Source organism: Branchiostoma lanceolatum, chromosome 1 (genome assembly GCF_035083965.1).
Source record: "Branchiostoma lanceolatum isolate klBraLanc5 chromosome 1, klBraLanc5.hap2, whole genome shotgun sequence".
Lineage (NCBI taxonomy): Eukaryota > Metazoa > Chordata > Leptocardii > Amphioxiformes > Branchiostomatidae > Branchiostoma > Branchiostoma lanceolatum.
The window spans coordinates 42,180,261-42,204,743 of record NC_089722.1 but is presented as its reverse complement, the minus strand read 5'-3'; the positions used below and the strand labels follow the sequence as shown (position 1 = coordinate 42,204,743).

At 44.1% G+C, this 24,483-nt stretch overlaps 3 protein-coding genes across 3 annotated transcripts; 1 reads left to right on the top strand and 2 right to left on the bottom strand.

Annotated features, from left to right (window-relative positions):
- Positions 1 to 248: 248 nt before the first annotated feature.
- Positions 249 to 4,285, bottom strand: LOC136423980 (uncharacterized). Its single transcript, XM_066412383.1, has 4 exons — positions 4,220 to 4,285; positions 3,508 to 3,649; positions 2,712 to 2,844; positions 249 to 2,570 (listed from the first exon to the last, which is right to left on the bottom strand). Exons 1-4 carry the CDS (start codon positions 4,222 to 4,224, stop codon positions 2,476 to 2,478), a joined length of 375 nt encoding a protein of 124 aa, XP_066268480.1. The 5' UTR covers positions 4,225 to 4,285; the 3' UTR covers positions 249 to 2,475.
- A 1,456-nt stretch (positions 4,286 to 5,741) lies between these two features.
- Positions 5,742 to 17,053, top strand: LOC136423852 (NLR family CARD domain-containing protein 3-like). The gene is made up of 11 exons (XM_066412216.1): positions 5,742 to 5,834; positions 7,471 to 7,762; positions 8,012 to 8,128; positions 8,730 to 8,861; positions 9,289 to 9,444; positions 10,396 to 10,563; positions 10,849 to 11,191; positions 11,585 to 11,629; positions 11,987 to 14,807; positions 15,277 to 15,389; positions 16,821 to 17,053. Exons 2-10 carry the CDS (start codon positions 7,565 to 7,567, stop codon positions 15,344 to 15,346), a joined length of 4,050 nt encoding a protein of 1,349 aa, XP_066268313.1. The 5' UTR covers positions 5,742 to 5,834; positions 7,471 to 7,564; the 3' UTR covers positions 15,347 to 15,389; positions 16,821 to 17,053.
- A 1,840-nt stretch (positions 17,054 to 18,893) lies between these two features.
- Positions 18,894 to 23,890, bottom strand: LOC136426915 (uncharacterized). The gene is made up of 10 exons (XM_066415638.1): positions 23,505 to 23,890; positions 23,110 to 23,211; positions 22,654 to 22,752; positions 22,529 to 22,618; positions 22,127 to 22,216; positions 21,796 to 21,981; positions 21,054 to 21,190; positions 20,216 to 20,357; positions 19,541 to 19,673; positions 18,894 to 19,399 (listed from the first exon to the last, which is right to left on the bottom strand). Exons 1-10 carry the CDS (start codon positions 23,781 to 23,783, stop codon positions 19,305 to 19,307), a joined length of 1,353 nt encoding a protein of 450 aa, XP_066271735.1. The 5' UTR covers positions 23,784 to 23,890; the 3' UTR covers positions 18,894 to 19,304.
- Between the last annotated feature and the right edge of the window lie 593 nt (positions 23,891 to 24,483).

Sequence of the window (24,483 nt, the reverse complement as noted above, 5' to 3'; positions counted from 1 at the left end):
CTCTGCTCAGTCCAAGTAGTGTTTTAGAGCAAGTAAAGAAAAATTGTTTGTTTATATCTTTTTCTTTCAATACAGGAGTGGTCAACCTGCTGAAAAGTATGTTTTTACAGGATGGCACAGATGGGATCTAGAAATTCCGGGAAAAATCACAAAGTTAGATCTAGATGGCCCCTTTTCAATTATCAACGAACCATTCAGCCTTACAAGTTACAACTAAGATGCATCAGAAATCACAAATATGCAGTAAATCCTCTTTCCACAATTTATTGCAGGCCAGCCTGATCTATAGCTATCAAGCTATTTGCAATAAAAAAGGCAAATCTATATTATCGTAACATTTCACGAAGGTCAAAGGTCACCGGATCTAACCACCCGGAAGTGACACTGGCGCGCGCACTTTTCTGAGAGATATTTCTCAACAATCTTTCATCCCCTGTGTAAACTTTTTACATTGTCACAGCCTCCGTATTATAAACTACAAGTGTGGTAAGTTTGAAGGTCCAGAGATTTGCCATTTTCACACTGTGCGTAAAAATACATCGTCCGTCCCGTGCGCACATACTGTATGCGAGTTGCGAGTGGACAAGGTGCACGGCATACTTAATACACAGACTGAAGCTCACTCGGCACATGTTCGCAGCTAAAACTCACAATTCCGGTTGTCGCATTGGTATGTAACTTGGTATATCGTTTCCTAGGTTGCGTGTGGTGATGCACGTTGTCTATTTTTCAATGTAACAGTGACTATACGATCACAGCAGGTTGGAAAGAATTATACCCCGTATCTGCCTGAAGTATTCTACTCAAGCGGAACGGATTATAGCACGGTGTCTACGGCAGGGCAGTGGGACATGGCATTAATTATAGGGGTGCAATTACAGTATTGCATTTACGATAAAAGTAGTTACGGTGTAACTAAGACATCGTGCATCACCACACCCAACCAGGCACACTATATGCCAAGTTACACACCGATACGACGACGGGATCGTGAGTTATAGCTGCGAACGCGCAAGCAAAAGCAATCCCAATACCCCAGAAGGAGGTCACACCTCCTTCCCGGAGTAACAATAATACCTAGAACCCTCTTCCAAATGGGAGAACAATAATTATTAGAGGATTTATTGTTTTATTATTATTGTTTATCATGTGATAAACTCTTTTGTGTGTTGAATTATTTCTACAACCTTAGAAACAAATGTGGACTTGCCAGGCCCGTACAATGCAGTTCTTTGGTTTTCAGGCACTGTTGTGAAAAGTGATTGTGATAATTAGATGTAAAAGCCAACAATTCTGGCAGTTGGATGCACGGATCCTTGTTTTTTTAACCATTAAGTATGAAGATTGTTTCTCTATCTTACATCAGTTTTATAAACCCACTGCTAAATGGTATCATTTTCTTCATGTATTTAAGCCCAACTTTTACTGCCAAGAAATATGTGATTCAAACCAATGTTTTATCATGATGTGGCCTTACAGTGGCTACCCCCCTCCCCACCCTATTCCTACCTTACACCCAAGTGACAATAAGTATAAAACTGTAACCGTCATAAACCTTAATCCATTAGAGGACGTGGTAATGCAACATCAGTTAGATCATCAAGATATGCACTTATTTCCAAAACAGAGGTTTCAAAATGATTATGTTAATACCACATTCAATTGTGTTGATGGTTCTTAGAATTTGAAAAAAAAAACCCACCATAATTATTAATGAACTGGATCAACATGAAAACAGAGTCTGAGGAGAGAGTCTACCTTGGTTCACACAGTTTCAGGGAGTGGATATAGTCAGATTCAAGTGTTCCTCCCAGCCCTCTATTTACATCCTGACGTCTTCCTGAAGTTCTGTTTCAAAATGTTAGAGAACATAGGAAATAAATTTGTATGGCCCATAAAGGGCACCTGATTAATCATTGAAGACAAATTGCTTAAAAAAATCACAGATGAAGGTCAAATGACTGATGAAGGTCAACGGTACCAGCTCCTGTATGTAGCTCCAGCAGCAGCAGATAGATGGTTACATAGTCATGTACACCCCCATGTTCCAACACCCCCTAATATAGCGTATAAGCCCAAACCCTTTACATGTACATGCACACCCCCATGTTCCAACACCCCCTAATTTAGCCTGTAAACCCAAACCCTTTACATGTACATGTACACCCCCATGTTCCAACACCCCCTAATTTAGCCTATAAACCCAAACCCTTTTCCTAACTCTAACTGAAGTAAAGCGTGTTGGAACATTGAGCTGTTCGCAGTCAGGCACAGATCAAACACTGGCCAACAAAAGTTTGAAAGAGCTGACAAGATTTTGAAATCTTTCAGTTTTCAAAGTCAAATACAGTCAAACATAGAGCTGTCGGAACATAAGGGATCATAGGGCTGCCCCCCTTAAACATCGTGCCCTTGAAATTTTAAACAAGTCATTCCAGATTTTAAGTGGCCGGTGTTTGATGAAGAACGGACAATCTAATCCCAGGTGCCTGTTGCCGCGACGACCACGGCGGGTTCTGAGTCCTTGCTGTTCTTGAGCTGGACAGTCCACAGGTCCTGGGGCACGACCACTGTAGAACAACGGGGGAGGGGGGCGGTGAGGTCAGGTGGTTCAAGGTCATTCAAAGTCAGCATAAAGGCTGCATCTTCTGATCCCAATTTGTCTACAAAAAGTATCTAATAAGTGAATAACTAAAGAAGATGATACGTACATGTATCCCCTGGTTTGAGCGTGACGTCGATGGGTTTGCAGGTGGTTTCGCAGATGGGATCCGGTTCCAGCCGGTACAAGGCGCCGCCCTTCACCTGCGCCAGCCACACCACCGAGTGCTCCTCAAACGGCAGCTACGGAAACACGGAACAAAAAGTCTTCAATTATGTGGTTCTCTATTCGTTTATCAGTATTTACCACAAATATGAATGGATTGAAGGACAGGTGTTTCCTACTTTTACTGGTTCTCACCCCAGCATACAAGCACATTAGGAAAACATATTATATAGCAAGTATCCTGTATACGAAAATAAACAAGTAAACCAACAACATCCAGAGAGTAAGTGAGAGAGCGAGTGTGTGTGTGTGAGTGCGTGACAGAGAGTGAGAGCGTGTGATTGAGTGAGTGAGTGACTGAGAGTCAGTGGGAAAGTGATTCCACGAATGCATGAGGGTGACTGAGAGAGCGACTGTGAGTGAGCTAGTGAGTGTCGTGAGTGACTGTGTCAGAGAGTGCGTGCATGAGTGAGTGAGTGAGTGAGTGAGCAAATTAATAAGGGAAAGAGTGAGTGGGTATTAAGTGTCATGAGTGAGTGAGTGAGTGAGTTAATTTAGCGGCACGAAGTGTTTGATGTCCTGTCCCTTCGACGCAAAGACCCAGTGAGTGGGAGCGGGTGCATGAGTGCATGAGTGCATGAGTGAGTGAGTAAGTGAGTGTGTGAGAGAATGAGTCAGGGGGTGAGTGAGAGAGTGAGTGAGTGAGCGAGTGAGCGAGCAAGTGAGAGAGTGATAATTACCGGCACGAAGTGTTTGATGTTCTGTCCCTTCGACACGAAGACCCAGTTGGAGTCCTGAGACTCGACCATGGGGGGCAGGAAGTACGGCCGCGTCCCGTAAAACTTCCGCATCAGCCTCACCCCGCCATGCTCGCAGTTCTTCCTGTAAATCATCAGAAGAACACATTCAAGTTTTGTTAATTACCAACATTGGGGAGGGTGGGGGGGTTGGGGCGGGGGCTGGCAGGAAGTATGGCAGTGTGCCGTAGATCTTCCTGTCATCAGCTTCACGCCGCCACGCTGGCAGTTCTTCCTGCCAAACATCAAACACAGGGTGCTAGAGGTTCCTCAAGCACAACTAGGATTTCTTCCTTACCAGTAGTACTATTACCAGATGTTTGTTCTGCATTGAGGAGTGTGAAGGAGCACTTACTGCAGGTTATGTTTCCAACTTATACGTTCGTATGTAAATATATTTTCTGGGTTAGTCATTACCAACAAGAGAGAGCGGAGAAACCTTTCCTCGGGGCTTAGGGTAAGAAGTACATGTGTGTAACCAAAATCAGTAAAACATCTAAGAGTTCAAATCCCTTTCACACAACCAATTTTGTTTTCTTACTTGCAATGTCTCAGTAGGCTGTCTACTCATTTCCACAAGGGCTAGAAGCACACCCCAACATCATACTTGTTTGTAAAATTGATTCATTCGATAAAGCAGAAGCTGTAGACTCACCACATAGCGTGCCAGTCGGCCCTACCCTGTGTCTCAAAATACTCTTTTGTTCACAAGATTCACTAAAAGAACATTTAAACTGATCAGAATGGTAATGATGTATGGCTAAAATCACTTCCATTGGGAGGGTAAGGGGAAAACCCTGTATAGGTACCCGTACCCGTATAGGTCCCCGTATAGGTATACCGGTATACCCCATTTGGGGCCCCAACAAGCCAGGAAACACGCTATGACGGCCGCCATATGGGGCACCCAGAACGGCGTTTTTTTTTTTACGGTCTCCACATTGAAGACACAGACAGTTGACTATACTCGGTCAGAAAATAGCTGAACAATCATATTGTACGATCTTTTGATTTCTATGAAGGACGGAGTTTTGGAATATACGGAATTTGCGAAGTTCGTCAGAACGTGCGGGCACCGATCTCGGAGAGGAAACGCCTCACGCTAAAGACAGAGACCAAGGAGGTTTAATCAGGAACCTCCTTGCAGAGACCGAGCACGGAATATTCAGACAAATCACGCCGAATGGCCGTAATGTTTGTATCGCAATATTTGAAGTGGTTACTTTCCGTCTATTAAAGCGGCTAGTTCGCACATGTGTCATGGCGGACCTTCCGTGCATCGAGAACTGGGCGTTTCCTGTAGGTTTTACGCAGGTTTACTGGCAGCTCCAGCCAAACAGATCATGAGTATTGCATCTGAAGATAATGAAATGCGGATAGGTTGATAGTTTGAGTGTTTTTTCTATTTCTTTTCAGAACAGGTTTAGTTGAAAGGTCTCCGAGATCGGTGCTCGCACGTTCTGACAGGCGCTCCGTACGAACTTCGCAAGTTCCGTATTTTCCAAAACTCCGTCCTTCATAGAAATCAAAAGATCGTACAATATGATTGTTCAGCTATTTTCTGACCGAGTATAGTCAACTGTTTGTGTCTTATATCACTATGTGGAGACCGTAAAATACAGCCGTTCTGGGTGCCCCATATGGCGGCAGTCATAGCGTGTTTCCTGGCTTGTTGGGGCCCTAAATGGGGTATACCGGTATACCTATACAGGTATACGGGTACGGGTACCTATACAGGGTTTTCCCCTTACCCCCATTGGGAAACATAGAAGGAAATCTTAGAGCATTTTCAATACATCGGTTCTTTTTGTGAGAACACCATGCTCGTGAGGTATGCTGCACAAGAATAATCGTCTCGGGAATTCATAGATGGGATCTTTTACAGCATAAATCAACTTCAACCCTACACTACACCAAACGGTCTCGCTCCAGTGCGCCGCCAAAAAAATACCCACAGGTGGTTCCTTCACGGAATGGTCCATTTTCTCAACCTTGCAGATGTCAACAGTAAATGATTATTCATTCATTGCCAATGGCGCACTCTAGTTGCTAATGACTAATAGCAAATACTACGGTATACTATAAAAGCAACTAATTTCTTATTTATTTTGCGTAAATTTTTCTTTTTTCGCCTTTTTATTACAATCACCCCCATAGTTGAATAAGCTGTTCTAAATCCAAGATGGCGGAATGCGGAAGTAAAGTAAAAGTGCGCGAGAAAGAGTTCTCCAAATGTTGATGGACGTTTTCTGGGGACATACATGAAAGAAGTAAGTACAGATCCCAGCTTTCGACTGTTCAGTGTTTCAAGATCCATCAGATATGAGTGATTTGTCGGCAAATTGCCGCGTCGAGAAAGAAAAGACTAGGAAACAAGGAAGGCCTGTTAGTGAGAGACCAATATTGCATCATAAAGATTGCACAATTCCGCGTAATACTAATAGCATATAAGTTCCGTTTGTACATAATGTTCCAACACCACGCTTTGGTGGAGACTCGATTACATGCACACTTGAACACGGCGGAAGCGAATAGATCAGTCCACAACAGGCGCTGCCTTCCTCGACTGAAGATGGTATAAAGGTATAAAGGAAACACTGTGCGTCGCTGCAATATACATGTGTTTTTTTTTTCTTCTGATCAGCATAGGTTTACGATGTAAACAGACCGTCGACTGTTTATATACGAAAATTGCATTTCAAAACGTCAGTGTGGCATCTTATTTTCTCCCAATAACACGTGTCATCGACCGATATTATATGTTACGGGTCCCGCCAGGATTTCACAAAGGCTGGGTCATAGGGACTGGGAAATTAATGCCGCTAGGCCAAAAAATAGCGACTTATGAGCAAAAATGCCCAGGAAGTATTGGAAGGAAATCCTCAATTTTCAATTTCAAGAGGATCCCAGGTTAGCAAAGCCACGATTTAAAAAAGATAAACGTACCGTCCAAAAGAAGAATGTAATGTAACGTGTCCTATTTACGTGCAGGACCGGTTTACGTCCAGTTTGGGTCATGTCCACATGTCGCTGTGTATTATGCCAAAGCCTGTTCTCGTGAGCAATAAAGAACGTCATAAATATGATCCCTAGCCATCTCTCTTTTATACAAAACAATGAAAAAGGTTAACGTCCAGCGACAGAACAGAATAAACTCCTAAACCAGTAACAACAAGTTGCACGGAATCGTCATGCTTGACGTATTTCATATGTAATTCGACACCGCATTCGTCATCATGTTTTTCTAACTTACACGATAGCTAGTATCTTTTAAAAGTAGCTGACGTTAAACCTTTCTTTGATATTCAGACTATCCATGGTGATTCGAGGTTTGAACCTCTTACCAGTTTTAGGAAGGTTTGATACAACCTAGCGGCCCCCAGACAGGTGGTTAATTTTTGCACGGCAAAACATAATAGCCATTTGTTTATCATGTGAACGCCACATGCCACGCATGTCGTTGAAATTCACTGGACAATATTGTTTTCTTCCATCGCATCAAGTAAGCGGCGGGTCAAACATAATGACTTTACTATCATTTGTCTGTAGACCACTTTGGATAGTTACTGTGCATTTTTTTCTGGTCTATGTTCTTCAAGCATAGCGCTAGAAGGGAAAAGACTGAGGTGGACGATAATGGTCGCACAGCGTTAAACATGTGGATAAAAACTTACAGACCATGCATTTTCTTTTTAGAAGAGCTGATATTTCTGCCCATTGGTTTAACATTTGGCTCTGTCCGCGTGGTTTAAGATAAATAACGTTTTGACTAAATCGGACGTTAACTGGTCATGTTACGTTACTGGGTGGATTTTGAGGTAGAAAAAAACAAACGTAGCAGTACGCTTATTTGGAAAATGAGAGTAGAACAGAGTTTTAAAAGTGTCTTCTTTATCATTCATTTAGGCATCCCCGCCATTGATCATGATGGTATGGCACAGATAGCTGAGCAGTCTTACAGCAGGTTGGACAGCCAGAATCCGGACCACAGGAAGCCAAGATGAGCTGGACAGACCGACATAACAACCCGGGGTACAAGAACTGGCTGCGGGTGGGGATCGCCCTGCTGGAAACCCGCGATGGTCTGGCAAACGTTACTTTGCAAGCGGCAAGGGAACTCCAGGCAGAGCTTGTAGCCAAACTTGGACGCAGTGTAGAAAACTGCACTTGTAACCCAAAGAAAGGAAAAACATGCAAGGTAAGTATTACTAACAAGTTTCATGCCTGCCCTATGACCTCTAATAGGTTTTCAATAATCAAATTGATCCTGTCAATAGTGCATTAGAAAAAGGCTTATTGACAGGATCATCATGTCAATAGCATCATTCTGATGACAGCTGCCAATTTTACAGGGAATTCCACATGCAAAATTTTCCTTACCGACCACATTTTTCTGCTGAAGGCATACTAAGTCTTGTTATCACCATGAAATTCTGTATTATCTCAGGATTGTGAGCCATGGCGACAGGAGTTGGAAACGTACTACACAGGTGAAGCAGCACGGATCGGCTGGACCAACTGTACTCCCAGCAAGTGGAGCAAGGAACCATGGGAAGTGGCAAAGGTCAGAAGCTGATCCCATCATGAACTCATTCTAAATGAAAGGAAATTTATGCCTGCTTTGAACTCACAATATTTGACCCCTATAAATGTTTAAGACAGACCTACTTGAGGGTACTAGTACCAATGCTAGTTAAAAGCTGCGACAAGTACTTTGATTTAGTATCTGCCTTTGATTCAAGTTGCAAAAATCATTGGATGAGTTTACCCAGGAAAGGACATTGTTTCTTCGCCATTTTCTTGTATTGGGTGTTTGAGTTTCTTACATGCATTAGTACGAGTAGGTACTAGAATTGTACATGAATAACGTATGTTACATCGGCACATGTGATGCATCTATGTGTATGCACTGCATGTGTATGCATCTGCACATGTATGCATCTGCTCATGTATACATCTTCATGTGTATGCATCTGTACATGTATGAATGTGTATGCATCTGTACATGTATGAATGTGTATGCATCTGTACATGTATGCATATGTATGCATCCACAGGTGTATGCATCTGCACATGTATGCATCTACATGTGTTTGCATCTGCACATGTGTGCATCTGCATTTACTATCATATACATTTTGTTCTTAATCCTTCCAACCCTCCAGGTGTTCATGCCTAAGGGTCAGCTGGCTGACAATACAGGACCAGAGAAGTCGGATCCTTCGGCGCTCTTGAACTTCCTTGTCTTCTGCTACTATTGCAAGAAATATGTCATCAGGGTTGAATCTTCAAAAAAAGTAGGTAATTTTCTGAGTTATTTGCTATCCTTTGACTACTTAAGCCTTTGACATTGTTTATAAGAAAAATGTATTTATGAAAAAAAAAATTAAATTGCAGTAGCATGCTTCATCTTCTGTATTTGCAAATGTCGGTACCGACAATATTTTTTTCCTATCATGCTTGAGGACTGGGCCATTGTCTTTCATCATCTCTTATCTGTTGGTTTTTCCGCATCATCATTAATTCTTGTTGATAAGTAGTCCAGGAAGACTAGTGATGTGCCTTAGGGCACCGCTAATGGATTTTCTTCAATAAAGTCAATAAAGTCAAGTCAGCTTCTTCAAAAGCCCCATTCATTGAATATGATTATAAAAGATCATCCTGCTTAAATTCATAACTGACCACTGTTCTGACAAGAAGTGTGTTCCTTTGTATTTTTGAAAGGTTATAGAAGTTCGTAACCAAGCTATGCACTCCAAGGACCTGACGTTTGACCATCAGACATTCAACAACCACATGGACAAACTGCTGAGGCTGATGCGGGATCCAAACTTGGTCTCAGATCCGGCTGCACAGAAGGCAGCAGAGGAGATCTCAAAGGTGCGACGATGTGATGATTTATGTCATACCTTGGCCGCTAAAAGTTTTGATACGGGTGTTCCGCATCGTGTGATAATTTTCCATATCACACAGGGTTCTACTTGTATCACAAGGGATGTTCAGAATGCATTTTTCATGTGCGCCGGTTGCGCCGCCGTTGAAAATTCGAATACTGGATTGGGGGGTTGAAATCGATATTGTTACATTTCTATGTTCGAGGACACAAAACTCCTTCAACTTCTGGCGCATTCCGCATTGAAATGTGTGTTTTTTCGGGTGGGTATGACATAAGATATAACACGGTGTATTCCGCATCACCCTCGGTTCTGGCCCTCCCACTGATCGGGATGGTACCTCGGCAATGCGGAATACACCGTGTTGTATCTTATATATATCAAGTGATCTCATGGATCTAACTTCATGTACAGAGTACTTGCATGTAGTATACTCATATGTAATGCAGTAACATCAGATTGATGGTACATATCACATGTCAGAAACTGGAAAGACTATTCTACGGTCCAAGACAGCAGAAATTTCTTCAAGATTTGTTTTGCTGTTTACATCCTACAGTTTAGTATCAATAATGCTACTAAAAATAGTAATGAACTGAAATTTCCTTGCACAATGCAGCCGGGTCTAAGGTTTTTCTCTGTGTAATACTATGTGATAATTATTAGCCGAAGATCCCACATATCTTAGATAACCTTTTTTGCCTTGGGTCACACCTTTTACTGAATACACAGCTGCAAAGTTATTCCCCTCTCTCTTTCTCTCCCCCCCTCTCTCTCTCTCTGTAATTATCATCTCAAGTACAATAATCAAATTGCGAAAATTTAGTCTGAGACATACAATGTACATATTGTGACTCATGCGTCTCATACTGGTTAGTTGTTCAAGATTAGACATGATTAAGTTGATTTGATGTATTCAGCCCCTTTTCTCTACTAGATCAAGAAAGAGGAGTTCCACCTAGGTGCTGACAAAGCCTGCATGGATGCTGAGGTCCGTGTGCTGAAAGATGTGATGGGGGAGCACACCAGGCAGCTTCAGCTTCACCAGGAGGAACTGGAGGATCATGGGACTCGGCTGGAGACACTCGAGCAGAGCATACCTGAGGTATGTCATCTTATTAATGGAAAGACTCAGACTGCAATATTTAAATTGAGTGTCCTTACATAAATGTAACATAAAGGCAAAAACAGACATGCACAGCGGCGCCTTTTAAATCTTATAGGTGGATAATTTACAAAGGTCTAACTGGTACAATGTATATATAAAGAAGTAATGTCACTGGCCTTTAGAGGGAAATCATCACACATAATTATATACAGCATTGATGAGGTGCTCAGAACAATCATTATGCTTAATTCAATTTCAATGACCTAAATGAATTTGATGCAGGTTCTGAAGACAGTGAAGGCTCTCTTGGACAGCAATGATGACTTACGACACTCTGTACCTGACCTAGCCGCTGAGCTGTTTTCCATGTTGGAGCAGCATCAGTATAGAATAAATAAGGCAGAAGGGGACATTACAGATGTCAAAGGTACAGTGAGTCAACTGGAGGAAAAGGTGACTGAACACGGGGCACAAATTGAAGAGGTCAGCACTGACAACACACAGCTCCATGAGGAAATCAGTGGTGTAAAGAGCAAAATTAAGTGTACCGATAACAATGTTGAGGAAGTAAGACGGAAGCTACATCAGCTGGCTGCACCATCTGGGAGCACCAGGTTCTCACCAGGTAGGTCCAAAACAGAACATTGCACTTAGTCTAGCTATAGTACCACTGTCTGTCCAGGAAATCATCGCATTGAATTGCCTTACCATTATACCTATTCGCTGTAACCGCTGTCAATTATGTACTTCCAAAACACCAGGATCATAGCAATCAGGCAACATCCTTTAGAGATTCTCAGCCATCACTTCTAGATAAACTTATACAGACTGTACTATAATTATAACAATTTCCATTATAACTTCATATTTACATGAACCATTTTGGATAAAACTGTACTGTATTGTTAACAATTGCTTAAAATACAAAACTTAATTATTCAAGTGTGACCAGCCAGTCAAAATACTGAAATTTTACTAAAACTTTCAAATTATTGATATTTACTGTGTTCTCTTCTAGAAGTGCCCGTTCCAGTGGAAGATGCAGGGACTTCATCATTGACAGGTATGAATCAGACGATTTCAGAATTCAAATCAGAAACAGTAGGAAATCTCATCCTGTTGTTGCCAGTAGGTTTTTGTGACATGATTTTTTAAACATACTAGATGTACCACAGCAAACTATTAGCCAGATTAAATCCTTGATATCCTGCTATAATTGATTGATGGGGTACTTATCAATATACCAGTGCTATTGCAGATCAATTTATGATCCAATAATCTGTCAACCAGAATTCCAGCTGATGACAGGGATTTGATATATGATCATCAATTATGATATCTTTGAACTATATCTTCGTCTAACTTAGATTCTAACAAAGTTGGAGTTTGATGTCTAACAATAGCGTCCTCCATATTTCAGATGTGTTACAGACGTCTGTGAAGAAGTACTATGTGTTGAAATTGTCTCACTTTAAGCCTCTGATCTGGAATGACAACTTCACACTCCGCCTAAGTGATATCTTTACCCAGTTAGAGTTGGTACCAACACAAAAAAAACACCTTAAAACATCAGAAAAATATAACATGTCAGAATCCATGAACGGGGAACAAAGAAAAGAACTGAAGTCATTAGACGACCTGTTCAAGCCAGATGTCACAGGACTATCCACAGCACCAAGGTGCATTCTGATTGAGGGTGAAGCCGGAGGGGGGAAGACAACGTTTCTGTCCAAAGAAGCTCTAGATGCTGTCTCACAGAAAACAGAGCTGGGCAGATGGCACAACATCGTCCTGTTGATCCGACTCCGGGAGGTGAGAGAGGGGGAGACCATAGAGGAGATGGTGTGGGACCAGTGTGTTGATGAAGCAACTGAAGGTATTGATGTACAGTCCATCAGAGCAATCCTACAAAAGAACAAGTACCGTGTGCTCTTCCTCCTAGATGGGTATGATGAGCTGCGGCCTGAGGCTAGGGCAGCCGGGCAGGCCATTCCCAAACTGCTGTCTGGCAAGTTGTTCACAAACAGCACGATTGTGATCACCTCCCGACCCTCAGCAGGAGTGCAGCAGTACACCCGGCCAGACTGTCACATACACATCATGGGCTTCTCTGAAGAACATGTGGAGGAATACATGCAGCAGTATTTCACTGTTGTTGGGAAGCAAGAACTGACAAAAACACTTGCTGTACAAGTCAAAGATAACAACCTTCTGAACACTTTAATATATACACCAATTTTCCTGATGTTTGTCTGTGTGCTGTGGGAGGAGGACCAAGAGATGGTGTCTTCTGGAACAATGACAGGGCTGTACAACAACCTGCTGACATGTCTGGTCAGAAAGCACTGTGAGCGGGAAGGAGTGGACGTGCCAGCAGAAGGGCTGCCTACAGAGGTTGTGGAGTCATTACTGCAGCTCGGCAAGCTTGCGCTAGAGGCACTGCTGAGGAATGAGACCCTGCTTGATCTTACAGAAGTGAAGAGGGAGAAGGTTAATTGGGAGTTGCTGTTAAAGCTGGGTGTGGTCTCCTTGGAGGTTTCTGCCTCAAAATTGCATCCTACAAAACAGCTGAACTTTTCTCACAAGACCATGCAAGAGTTCCTGGCCGGACGATATGTTGCTCATGCTCTGTTGAACCAAGACATTGTAGAGCTGCTGCAGCTCACCTCCATAAGCAAGGCGTTTGAACTCAGTAACCTGCTTCAGTTCACGTGTGGCTGTGACTCACGGGCAGCACAAGCTGTGGTGGAAGAGCTGAGCAATCTTAGTAAGAAGGAGTTATCACATTTACGACCAGATGACTTTCAGGAGAAGTCCCACCTACCTGTAAAGCTAGAGATAAAAAAATCAGTTGAAACTTACAAGAGGTTCATGATTCTCTGCCTGGAACTTCTGAATGAAAGAAAAGAGCCGGACGTACCGCAGGCTGTCAGCAGAGCCCTGCCAGTTATCACCATGAACCTCCACAGACTCAGGAAACCACATGCTGCTCTTAACTATTACTTGGAAAACATCCAGTCAGCACAGCTCCCTGATAGAATGATACTAGCGTTGTCTCATGCTGATAGTCAGTACCTGGAACAGATGTTCACTTCCCCCATTCCCGGCCTGCGGTTAGACCTGAGACTACACAATGTGACATTTGACTCACCTGATGAGACAGCCAGGCTGGTTTCAGTTCTGAAGAATGTTCCTGGTCTGAGGGCACTGGATCTGTCATGGACACACCTAACACCATCATCACTCCAGCCACTTGTGCAGGGGTTCAGACACATGTCTATTTTAGAGGAGCTGGATCTTACACATAACCCAGTCCTTGGTGATGCTGGGATGGAAGTCCTACAGGTTGGACTGTTCAGTGTTCCACACCTGGCTGTACTCCGTCTTGGAGGGGATATGTTGAAACCAGGAGTTGGCATGACAGCTGTGGGCATGTCATCCCTGGCTCCCTACATGCGCCACCTAGTGGGACTGAGAGAACTGGATATACATGGTAATAAGATCGGTGACACTGGACTGGAGTCTCTCACTGCCATCCTCCCCATCTTCACTGCCATGCAGGTGTTGGTCCTGAGGGAGATCAGTATCAGCCCCACAGGCATGCGCACACTGGTCCCTGCACTGTGTCAGCTAACCAGACTGATCAAACTGGACATTAGTGGTAATCCCATAGGAGACCCCGGGCTGGAATGCCTGGCTGCTATCCTCCACCACCTCACAGCCATGAAGGTGTTGGTTCTCAGTTGGACAGGTATCAGTGACAGGGGAATATCATCCCTGATCAAAGCTCTGCCTCACCTGGTGCAATTACAGGTGTTGGATGTGAGCTGGAATAACATAGGGGACTCAGGGATTGTCTCACTGGTGCAAACACTCTGCCAGCCCAGCAGTTTGGACATGGAACAAAACCCACCTGGTGACAAGAGTCTGACCACAGCCCCTCACTGTAACAACACACTACAGAAGCTGTACATCGGGTGGAATAGTGGAGTAACAGGAGCTGGACTGGGGAGGGTCGCACGGCTCATCAGCGCACTGCCGGCACTGACCAGGCTGGACATGTCTGGTCACGGGTTCACAGGTGTACACCTGTCTGACACCGCTGCCATGGCTCTGGCCGAGGCTCTACCCAGACTCCCTGCCCTGAAGTGGCTGTACCTGGGGTGCATCTCCATGGAGCCTGCAGGGTTCCAGGCTGTGGTGCAGGCTGCTGAGGAACACCCAACACTGGAGGGGCTGATGTGAGCTATCTTGGTTATCTTATGGTATATTGTACCCAAGGGTATCTAAAGAGACTCTCATAATGCAAAACATGTTAAGCCTATCTACACTGTAGATAAAACACCCTCACTCACATGTTCAAATGTTATACAACAAAAACTATGTTTGAGAATATTAGTCATCTAGGAAATTGAAGAATAAAATCAAAATTCACTCTACATTATTATTTCACTGGGTTACAGTATGAACTTATCAGACGTTTCAAGTGTCCACCTGACACGCTTCATCAGTTAAGTACTGTGATCCAGTGGTATAGATTGAATGACAATTTCTATTATACTACAGCAGGATACATTGCTTTTGAATGTACCAATTTTTAACTGTCCAATAACCTTTATGGAATTGTATATTCATCATAGAAGTTTTACGTCCATGCTCTTTAGTTAAAACTATGACAATGCATCTTTGTATTCCTTTCTCCATACACAGGTACTCTGAGCGTCGAGTTCCTGAAGGAGCAGACACCACAGCCAGCTGCCTGGAGCTGCTAGACTACTGAGTCCCCAACATGGCGACCTGTTCTGTACATTGTCTCAGCTGAGGTCAGCATGCTGTATGTTTTAAATGAGTACTGCGAACAAGTTGTAGACATGTATCAATATAGAACTGATCCATATCAGAACATTGTATTAGTTCTTAACATTTGTTGTATGCCTTTATAATGTTTGTTCTTTTTCAATTGCAGTTACATTTAACGAAGCTGTTTTGTATTACATTGTTTTGGCTATCTCTTTAATCTTCTAGTGCAAGTCAAAATCATTGAAAATGTACACAATTTATAGTAAATATAAGTTTTGAAATTTCAAGTGCGGGGGGACCACAGGTGTGGCTGCATAACGTGACGTCACAGAAGCAGTGGCTTGTTTACAGTTAAAACGCCATTCAGAACAGGTGTGTTTGTTACAGGTATGGCTGTCCCGAAAGGTGCCCTCCAGTCTGGACCCCCTGTGTAAGTACACCAGCAGGTGTAAGGTGTGGGGACCACATGTGTGCTAACAGGTGTATTTGTTACAGGTGTGGCTGTCTCAACAGGTGCCCTCCAGTCTGGACCCCTGTGTAAGTACACCAGCAGGTGTAAGGTGTGGGGAACAAAAGGTGTGCTAACAGGTGTGTTTGTTACAGGTATGGCTGTCCCGAAAGGTGCCCTCCAGTCTGGACCCCCTGTGTAAGTACACCAGCAGGTGTAAGGTGTGGGGACCACATGTGTGCTAACAGGTGTGTTTGTTACAGGTGTGGCTGTCCCGACAGGTGCCCTCCAGTCAGTGCCCCCTGTGTAAGTACACCAGCAGGTGTAAGGTGTGGGGACCACAGGTGTGCTAACAGGTGTGTTTGTCACAGGTGAGGCTGTCCCGACAGGTGCCCTCCAGTCTGGACCCCCTGTGTAAGTACACCAGCAAGTGTAAGGTGTGGGGGACCACAGGTGTGCTAACAGGTGTGTTTGTTACAGGTGTGGCTGTCCCGACAGGTGCCCTCCTGTTTGGACCCATGTGTAAGTACACCAGCAGGTGTAAGGTGTGGGGACCACAGGTGTGCTAACAGGTGTGTTTGTTACAGGTGTGGCTGTCCCGACGGGGACCCTCCAGTCTGGACCCCCTGTGTAAGTACACCAGCAGGTGTAAGGTGTGGGGACCACAGGTGTGCTAACAGGTGTGTTTGTTACAGGTGTGGCTGTCCCGACAGGTGCCCTCCAGTCAGTGCTCCCTGTGTAAGTACACCAGCAGGTGTAAGGTGTGGGGACCACAGGTGTGCTAACAGGTGTGTTTGTTACAGGTGTGGCTGTCCCGACAGGTGCCCTCCAGTCTGGACCTCCTGTGTAAGTACACCAGCAGGTGTAAGGTGTGGGGAACAAAAGGTGTGCTAACAGGTGTGTTTGTTACAGGTATGGCTGTCCCGACAGGTGCCCTCTAGTCTGGACCCATGTGTACACCAGCAGGTGTAAGGTGTGCTAACAGGTACATGTATGTTTATTACAGATGTGGCTGTCCCATCACTAAAACGTCACCCCAACATCTGCTTGGAGACCTTATCCAAATTCCTGTGACAACTCCACTGTTCATCCGCTCATATGACAAACATCCGGACACCAGCAGACAGCACAATGATATAACAAGGACATATGGATCATACCTAATATGTATTGTATGTAGATATGTATAGTGCAGCTGGTGTGTTACGCCTAATGGCGGTTATACCGGCTATACAGATACAGATACAGATATATTGTGTAAAGTAATGTGTGTTTCATAAGTTCTAATGTAATGTGTAATGTTATATGTAATGACTCCAGGAAGAAAAGTGAAGTTTATTTGTTTGTACTTCACTAATGGAAGTCTTTTTAACAATGAACAATGATACCTAGAGCCTTCTTCCAAATGAAAGAACAATGAGAGGATTTATTGTTTATCATGTGATAAACTCTTATGTGTGTTGAATTATTTTAATAACCGTTGTCCTCATTTAGACTGGCATTCCTTTATTCAGTCATATGTTCATTAATCCATTTGATAATTTGACCATTCATTCATTATGCAACAAAACACAACAGCTGCAATGAGTAAATGTAGTAAGATATCATTTATTGATAAATTTATAGTTATCCATTCATAACCACAAGTTATTCTTTGTGATTGCCCACAAAAATACATTCTTTTAGACATTTCAACTTCCTGATCACAAAGCCAATTTTGGTGGTCCCAACATCGTAACATCGTTCCTGACTTTACCCAGCTCCAAGTGTGGACTCACGAGGCCCGTACAATGCAGTTCTTTGGTTCTCAGGCACTGTTGTGAAAAGTGATCGTGATAATTGAATGTAAAAGCCAACAATTCTGGCAACGTACTTGGATACTTGTTTTTTTCTTTAACCATTAAGTCCAAGTATGAAGATTGTTTCTCTATCTTACATCAGTTTTATAAACCAAGTACTTTGGTATCATATTCTTCATCTATTTATGTCCAACTTTTACTGCCCAGAAATATGTGATTCAAACCAAAGCTTTACCTTGATGTGGCCTTACTTTGGCTACCCCCCTCCCCACCCTATTTCTACCTTACACCCAAGTGACAACAGGTATAAAACTGTAACAGTCATAAACCTTAATCCATTAGAGGACCTGATAATGCAACATCAGTTATAGATTATCCAGATATGCACTTTTATGGATGGTTTCAAAATGATAATGTTGATACCACATTAAATTGTGTTGATGGTTCTTAGAATTTGAAAAAAAACACCATAATTATTAATGAACTGGATCAACATGAAAACAGAGTCTGAGGAGAAAGTCTACCTTCAGGTTCACACAGTTTCAGGGAGTGGATATAGTCAGATGCAAGTTTTCCTCCCAGCCCTCTGTTAACATCCAGACGTTAGAGAACATAGGAAATAAATTTGTATGGTCCATAAGGGCACCTGATTAATCTTCTTATGTAACGGTCCCTTGAAGACAAATTGCTTTAAAAAATCACAGATGAAGGTCAAATGACTGATGAAGGTCAACGGTACCAGCTCCTGTATGTAGCTCCAGCAGCAGCAGATAGTTGCGTGGTTACATGTACATGTACACCCCCATGTTCCAACACCCCCTAGTTTAGCCTATAAACCCAAACCCTTTACATGTACATGCACACCCCCATGTTCCAACACCCCCTAATTTAGCCTGTAAACCCAAACCCTTTACATGTACATGTACACCCCCATGTTCCAACAGCCCATAATTTAGCCTATAAACCCAAACCCTTTACATGTACATGTACACCCCCATGTTCCAACACCCCCTAATTATAATCTAGCCTATAAACCCAAACCCTTTACATGTACATGTACACCCCCATGTTCCAACACCCCCTAATTTAGCCTGTAAACACAAACCCTTTACATGTACATGTACACCCCCATGTTCCAACAGCCCATAATTTAGCCTATAAACCCAAACCCTTTACATGTACATGTACACCCCCATGTTCCAACACCCCCTAATTTAGCCTGTAAACACAAACCCTTTACATGTACATGCACACCCCCATATTCCAACACCCCCTAATGTAGCCTATAAACCCAAACCCTTTACATGTACATGCACACCCCCATGTTCCAACACCCCCTAATTTAGCCTATAAACCCAAACCCTTTACATGTACATGTACACCCCCATGTTCCAACACCCCCTAATTTAGCCTATAAACCCAAACCCTTTTCCTAACTCTAACTGAAGTAAAGAGTGTTGGAACATTGAGCTGTTCGCAGTCAGGCACAGATGAAACACCGGCCAACAAAAGTTTGAAAGAGCTGACAAGATTTTGAAATCTTTAAGTTTTCAATGTCATTAATACAGTCAAACATAGCTGTCGGAACATAGGGGATCATAGGGCTGCCCCCCTTAAACATCGTGCCCTTCAAATTTTAAACAAGTCATTCCAGATTTTAAGTGGCCGGTGTTTGATGAAGAACGGACAATCTAATCCCAGGTGCCTGTTGCCGCGACGACCACGACATGTTCGGAATCCTTGCTGTTCTTGAGCTGGACAGTCCACAGGTCCTGGGGCACGACCACTGTAGAACAACGGGGGAGGGGGGCGGTGAGGTCAGGTGGTTCAAGGTCATTCAAAGTCAGCATAAAGGCTGCATCTTCTGATCCCAATTTGTCTACAAAAAGTATCTAATAAGTGAATAACTAAAGAAGATAATACGTACATGTATCCCCTGGTTTGAGCGTGACGTCGATGGGTTTGCAGGTGGTTTCGCAGATGGGATCCGGTTCCAGCCGGTACGAGACGCCGCCCTTCACCTGCGCCAGCCACACCACCGAGTGCTCCTCAAACGGCAGCTAAAGGAAACATGGAACAAAAAGTCTTCAATTATAACAGTCCGACTGTGGTTCTTTATTTGTTTATCATTAATATGAATGGATTGAAGGGTCAGCGTGAGTGAGTGAGATAATTTACCGGCACAAAGTGTTTGATGGCCTGTCCCTTTGACATGAAGACCTAGTGAGTGAGTGAGTGAGTGAGTGAGTGAGTGAGTGAGTGAGTGAGTGAGTGAGTGAGTGAGTGAGTGAGTGAGTGAGTGAGTGAGTGAGTGAGTGAGTGAGAGAGTATGTGAGTGAGAGAGATAATTACCGGCACGAAGTGTTTGATGTTCTGTCCCTTCGACACGAAGACCCAGTGAGTGAGTGAGTGAGTGAGTGAGTGAGTGAGTGAGTGAGTGAGTGAGTGAGAGTATGTGAGTGAGAGAGAGATAATTACCGGCACGAAGTGTTTGATGTTCTGTCCCTTCGACACGAAGACCCAGTGAGTGAGTGAGTGAGTGAGTGAGTGAGTGAGTGAGAGAGTGAGTGAGTGAGTGAGCAAGTGAGAGAGTGATAATTACCGGCACGAAGTGTTTGATGTTCTGTCCCTTCGACACGAAGACCCAGTTTGAGTCCTGAGACTCGACCATGGGGGGAAGGAAGTATGGCCTTGTCCCGTAAAACTTCCGCATCAGCTTCACCCCGTCATGCTCGCAGTTTCTCCTGTCAAATATCAAACACAGAGTAACTACGTTCCTCAAGCACAACTAGGATTTCTTTCTTACCAGTAGTACTATTAGTAGATGAAGATTAGACATCCAGGTAATAAGATACGCCAACAAAAAAAGCAGTTACTCAAACAGCTGGATATGAGTTTCCTTTCCAAAATCATATCCAGTTGTTTGAGTAACTGCTTTTTTTTGGCATTACTAGATGTTGGTTCTGCACACCCTCGTTTAACCAGGACCCCATATCGCTCCACGTTACATCGCTCCCCTTTCGCGATCGATGTAACGTGGAGCTATATGGGGTCCTGGTTTAACGAGGGTGGTTCTGCATTGAGGAATATGAATTAAGGTGCACTTCATGCTTCCAAGTTTTACATTCCTAGGCACATGTATTTTTGTCGGTCAGCAAGAGAGGGAGCAGAGAAACCAAGAAAGGGGATGATTCAGTACCCCATCTGCCCCTTTCCTTGCGGCTAATACGGCAAGAAGTACACATGTAACTTCAGCGAAACGTCTAAGAGTTTCCTTTCACACAAGCAAGTTCTTTTTCTTACAATGAACTTGCAATGTCTTGCAACAGCCTGTCTGCTCCTTTTCTCAGGGCTTAGCTATAAGATGAGGAGCACATCCCAACATCATACTTGTCTGAGTGTAAAGTTGATTTATCAGATAAAATAGAAGCTGGACTCACCACATAGCGTGCCAGTCGGCCCTGTCCTGTGTCTCAGACAGCAGCACGGAGGGGTGTGCGGTGGACAGGGACTTCTTCAGGCTGCAGTGGAAGTCACAAACTCCTGACGTCGTGAACTCCCTCTGGGTCGAGAACAGCTGTGCAGGACACACATATTTCATCATCATCATCATCTTGCATACCCCCATATAACCCTGCGAGGGGCAAAGTAGGGGGGGAGGTCCCAGGCTAAGGCGGGCAGGCCTCCAGCCTGGCACGGTAAGACTCAACTGTGGGAGCCGTCACAACGGTGCCAGGCAGAGCATGCCACTGTGGAATGGTGCACGGAAAAAATGAATGCTTGTATGAATCTGTCCTAGCATTAAGTGTTTGAAATTTGAGATGGTGACTCCCTCAGGTGTACCCCTGAGCTGGCTTCAGTAGACTGTGTTTATATTGATATGATTATCAACTAGTATTTTTTCATTCATTGCAAAACAGCTCGGGGGCCATTATAATTCAACTTTGACTTTGGCTTTATTTGAATTTACAATTAGCTTAACATTTCTTTTAGTTATTCTTCCTGTTGTCCATTACGTGTAATACATCAATACAAAAGCAGCGACTCTTTACTGAGCTGCATTGCTATGTGAACCACTCAGTATTGCCCTGAGGATTGTGACAGATGGTCACCGAAACGTCGATGGAATAAAATGTACTAGGTTGTGTACAAAGAATCATTTACTCAAAACAAAAGATCTACCTTCAGAAAGTCGTCAAATGACATCTGGTTGAGCTCGGTCCAGTCCTGCGTGGCGTCGGTCACCACGAGCGGCACGTTGTCCAGTAGGAGGTCAGACATGTCTGCGTGCCCGACCTTTCTCAGTCGCTTCACGCCCCTCAAGTCAAAACACACCTGCGAACAACACGAGTTAGAGGCTTGGTTTATACATTTGTCACCACCAGTGGCACATTGTCAAGCAGGAGGTCAGACATGTCCGCGTGCCCGACCTTTCTCAGACGCTTCACGCCCCTCAAGTCAAAACACACCTGAGAACAACACGAGTTAGAGGCTTGGTTTACACATTTGTCACCACCAGGGGCACATTGTCAAGCAGGAGTTCAGACATGTCCGCGTGCTCGACCTTTCTCAGCCGCTTCACGCCCCTCAAGTCAAAACACACCTGCAAACAACACGAGTTAGAGGCTTGGTTTACACATTTGTCACCACCAGGGGCACATTGTCAAGCAGGAGGTCAGACATGTCCGCGTGCCCGACCTTTCTCAGTCGTTTCACGCCCCTCAGGTCAAAACACACCTGCGAACAACACGAGTTAGAGGCTTGGTTTATACATTTGTCACCACCAGTGGCACATTGTCAAGCAGGAGGTCAGACATGTCCGCGTGCCCGACCTTTCTCAGTCGTTTCACGCCCCTCAGGTCAAAACACACCTGCGAACAACACGAGTTAGAGGCTTGGTTTATACATTTGTCACCACCAGTGGCACGTTGTCCAGCAGGAGGTCGGACATGTCGGCGTGCCCGACCTTTCTAAGTCGCTTCACGCCCCTCAAGTCAAAACACACCTGCGAACAACACGAGTTAGAGGCTTGGTTTATACATTTGTCACCACCAGTGGCACATTGTCAAGCAGGAGGTCAGACATGTCCGCGTGCCCGACCTTTCTCAGCCTCTTCACGCCCCTCAAGTCAAAACACACCTGCGAACAACAAATTAAAGATCAGTAAACGTTTATGGCCAACCCCCTGCAGCGTCACGATTCGTGCCCGTCACGTTCTGTCCTTTTTCCAGGCACAGAACATACTGTGCCCGGAAGCGCTGTCAATCACTGTGACTGACGGGACAGTGATGCTACTATTCACGCCCGCGTTTCCATATAAGGCAGCATGTTTTTGTTTACCGCAGTGCGGCCCACCAGCTTCAGTGTATAGCGGACTACCCCTGGCATACTATTTACTCTATTTGGCCGATTTCTACTATTTTCCCAGCGATCGCGCGGAGCCTGGTAGAGGCTAGTGCTGTCCTAACTGATCATTAAGAACTAACGTCTCCTTACCTCACAGTCCTCTGCCGTCAGGAGCGGAGGTTGGACGTAGTACGGGTTGTCAATCAGACATTCCTCAGCGTACAGGTATGTCCAGTCCCAGTACGGCAACACCTGTGGGGGGGGGGGGCAGGTTACAGGTGTGAGGACAGTACTACAGGCCAGGTTACAGGTGTAAGGACAGTACTACAGGCCAGGTTACAGGTGTGAGTACAGTACTACAGGCCAAGTTACAGGTGTGAGCACTACAGGGGAGACCATCGGTATCATTGCAGGTGCCATGACAGGTTAATTGCGATGGAGTTAATTGGTGTCATAATATAGATAGGTAATCCAACAGGTGTGCAAATATCAAGACTGAATGAAACATGTGTCAACAAAAAAAAACCACAAAACACCTCCTGTACCTTCATGAGAGCCAGTTTGCCGTAGATGGCCACCTTGCGGTGAGCAGGGTCCCAGCTGTAACACAACACAACCGCCGCCACGACCAGGCAAATCTTCAGCAGCCGCCACAACCAGGTCTTCCGCCTGCCGCGCTCGGCGATCCTGGCGACCGGCGCCGAGAGGCTTCGGATCTGCTCCTCGGTGAACCCCGACTTCACGCAGAAGTCATGCAGGTTGTTGATCTCTTGGTCTATGAGACGGAGTTTCTCCTCCTTGGTGAGTTTATCGTCTTGAGACATCTTGAGGAGCCGCCGTTTCTACAGTCACCTGGTGCCCAACCCTCACACACTTCAGTTGTCTTGCAGCTTTCCACGACACTTCCTGGTTGTGAGGGTGGTAACCTTTGACATTTAGCTGTCTTTTGTTAACTAGCTGCAAGCCTGTACAGATGATAAAAATAACAACAATATCTCCGAATTCTGTATCATTCGAATCTTAAGTTTGACATGAAAAAGTGAAATATGAAAATTTATAATATATTTTATGATAATTTCCAAAAATATTTCATCTACTGGATTTTAAACCTGATATTTTGCAGGCACTACTAATAGATCTCACCAGGCTACTGTGCGAGATGTTTGTAAAGTGTACGTGCATGGAATCACGTTTCGCTTGTGGTCTAACGTTGTCTGACTGGTTTTACACAACTTTGATACAAGTTTAAGGGTTTAACTGATACATGTACATTTCCATTTATTGACTGTAATACGTATTTTGCAGCCAAACATATTTCTTTTGACGATATACGCAGCTAATTATTATAAAAATACCACGAGTTTGGCCAAGACTGGCAAGAGCAAAAGTTGTCACTGTTGGATTGATGTTGCAATTCTTAGAATAACTTCAATGTTCTGAAATCATGAGAAGTATCTGACAAATCAACGCTCAACTATGTAGCTAAATGCGTTTTCGCATTCTTTCTGTCTACAGTTTTACCGA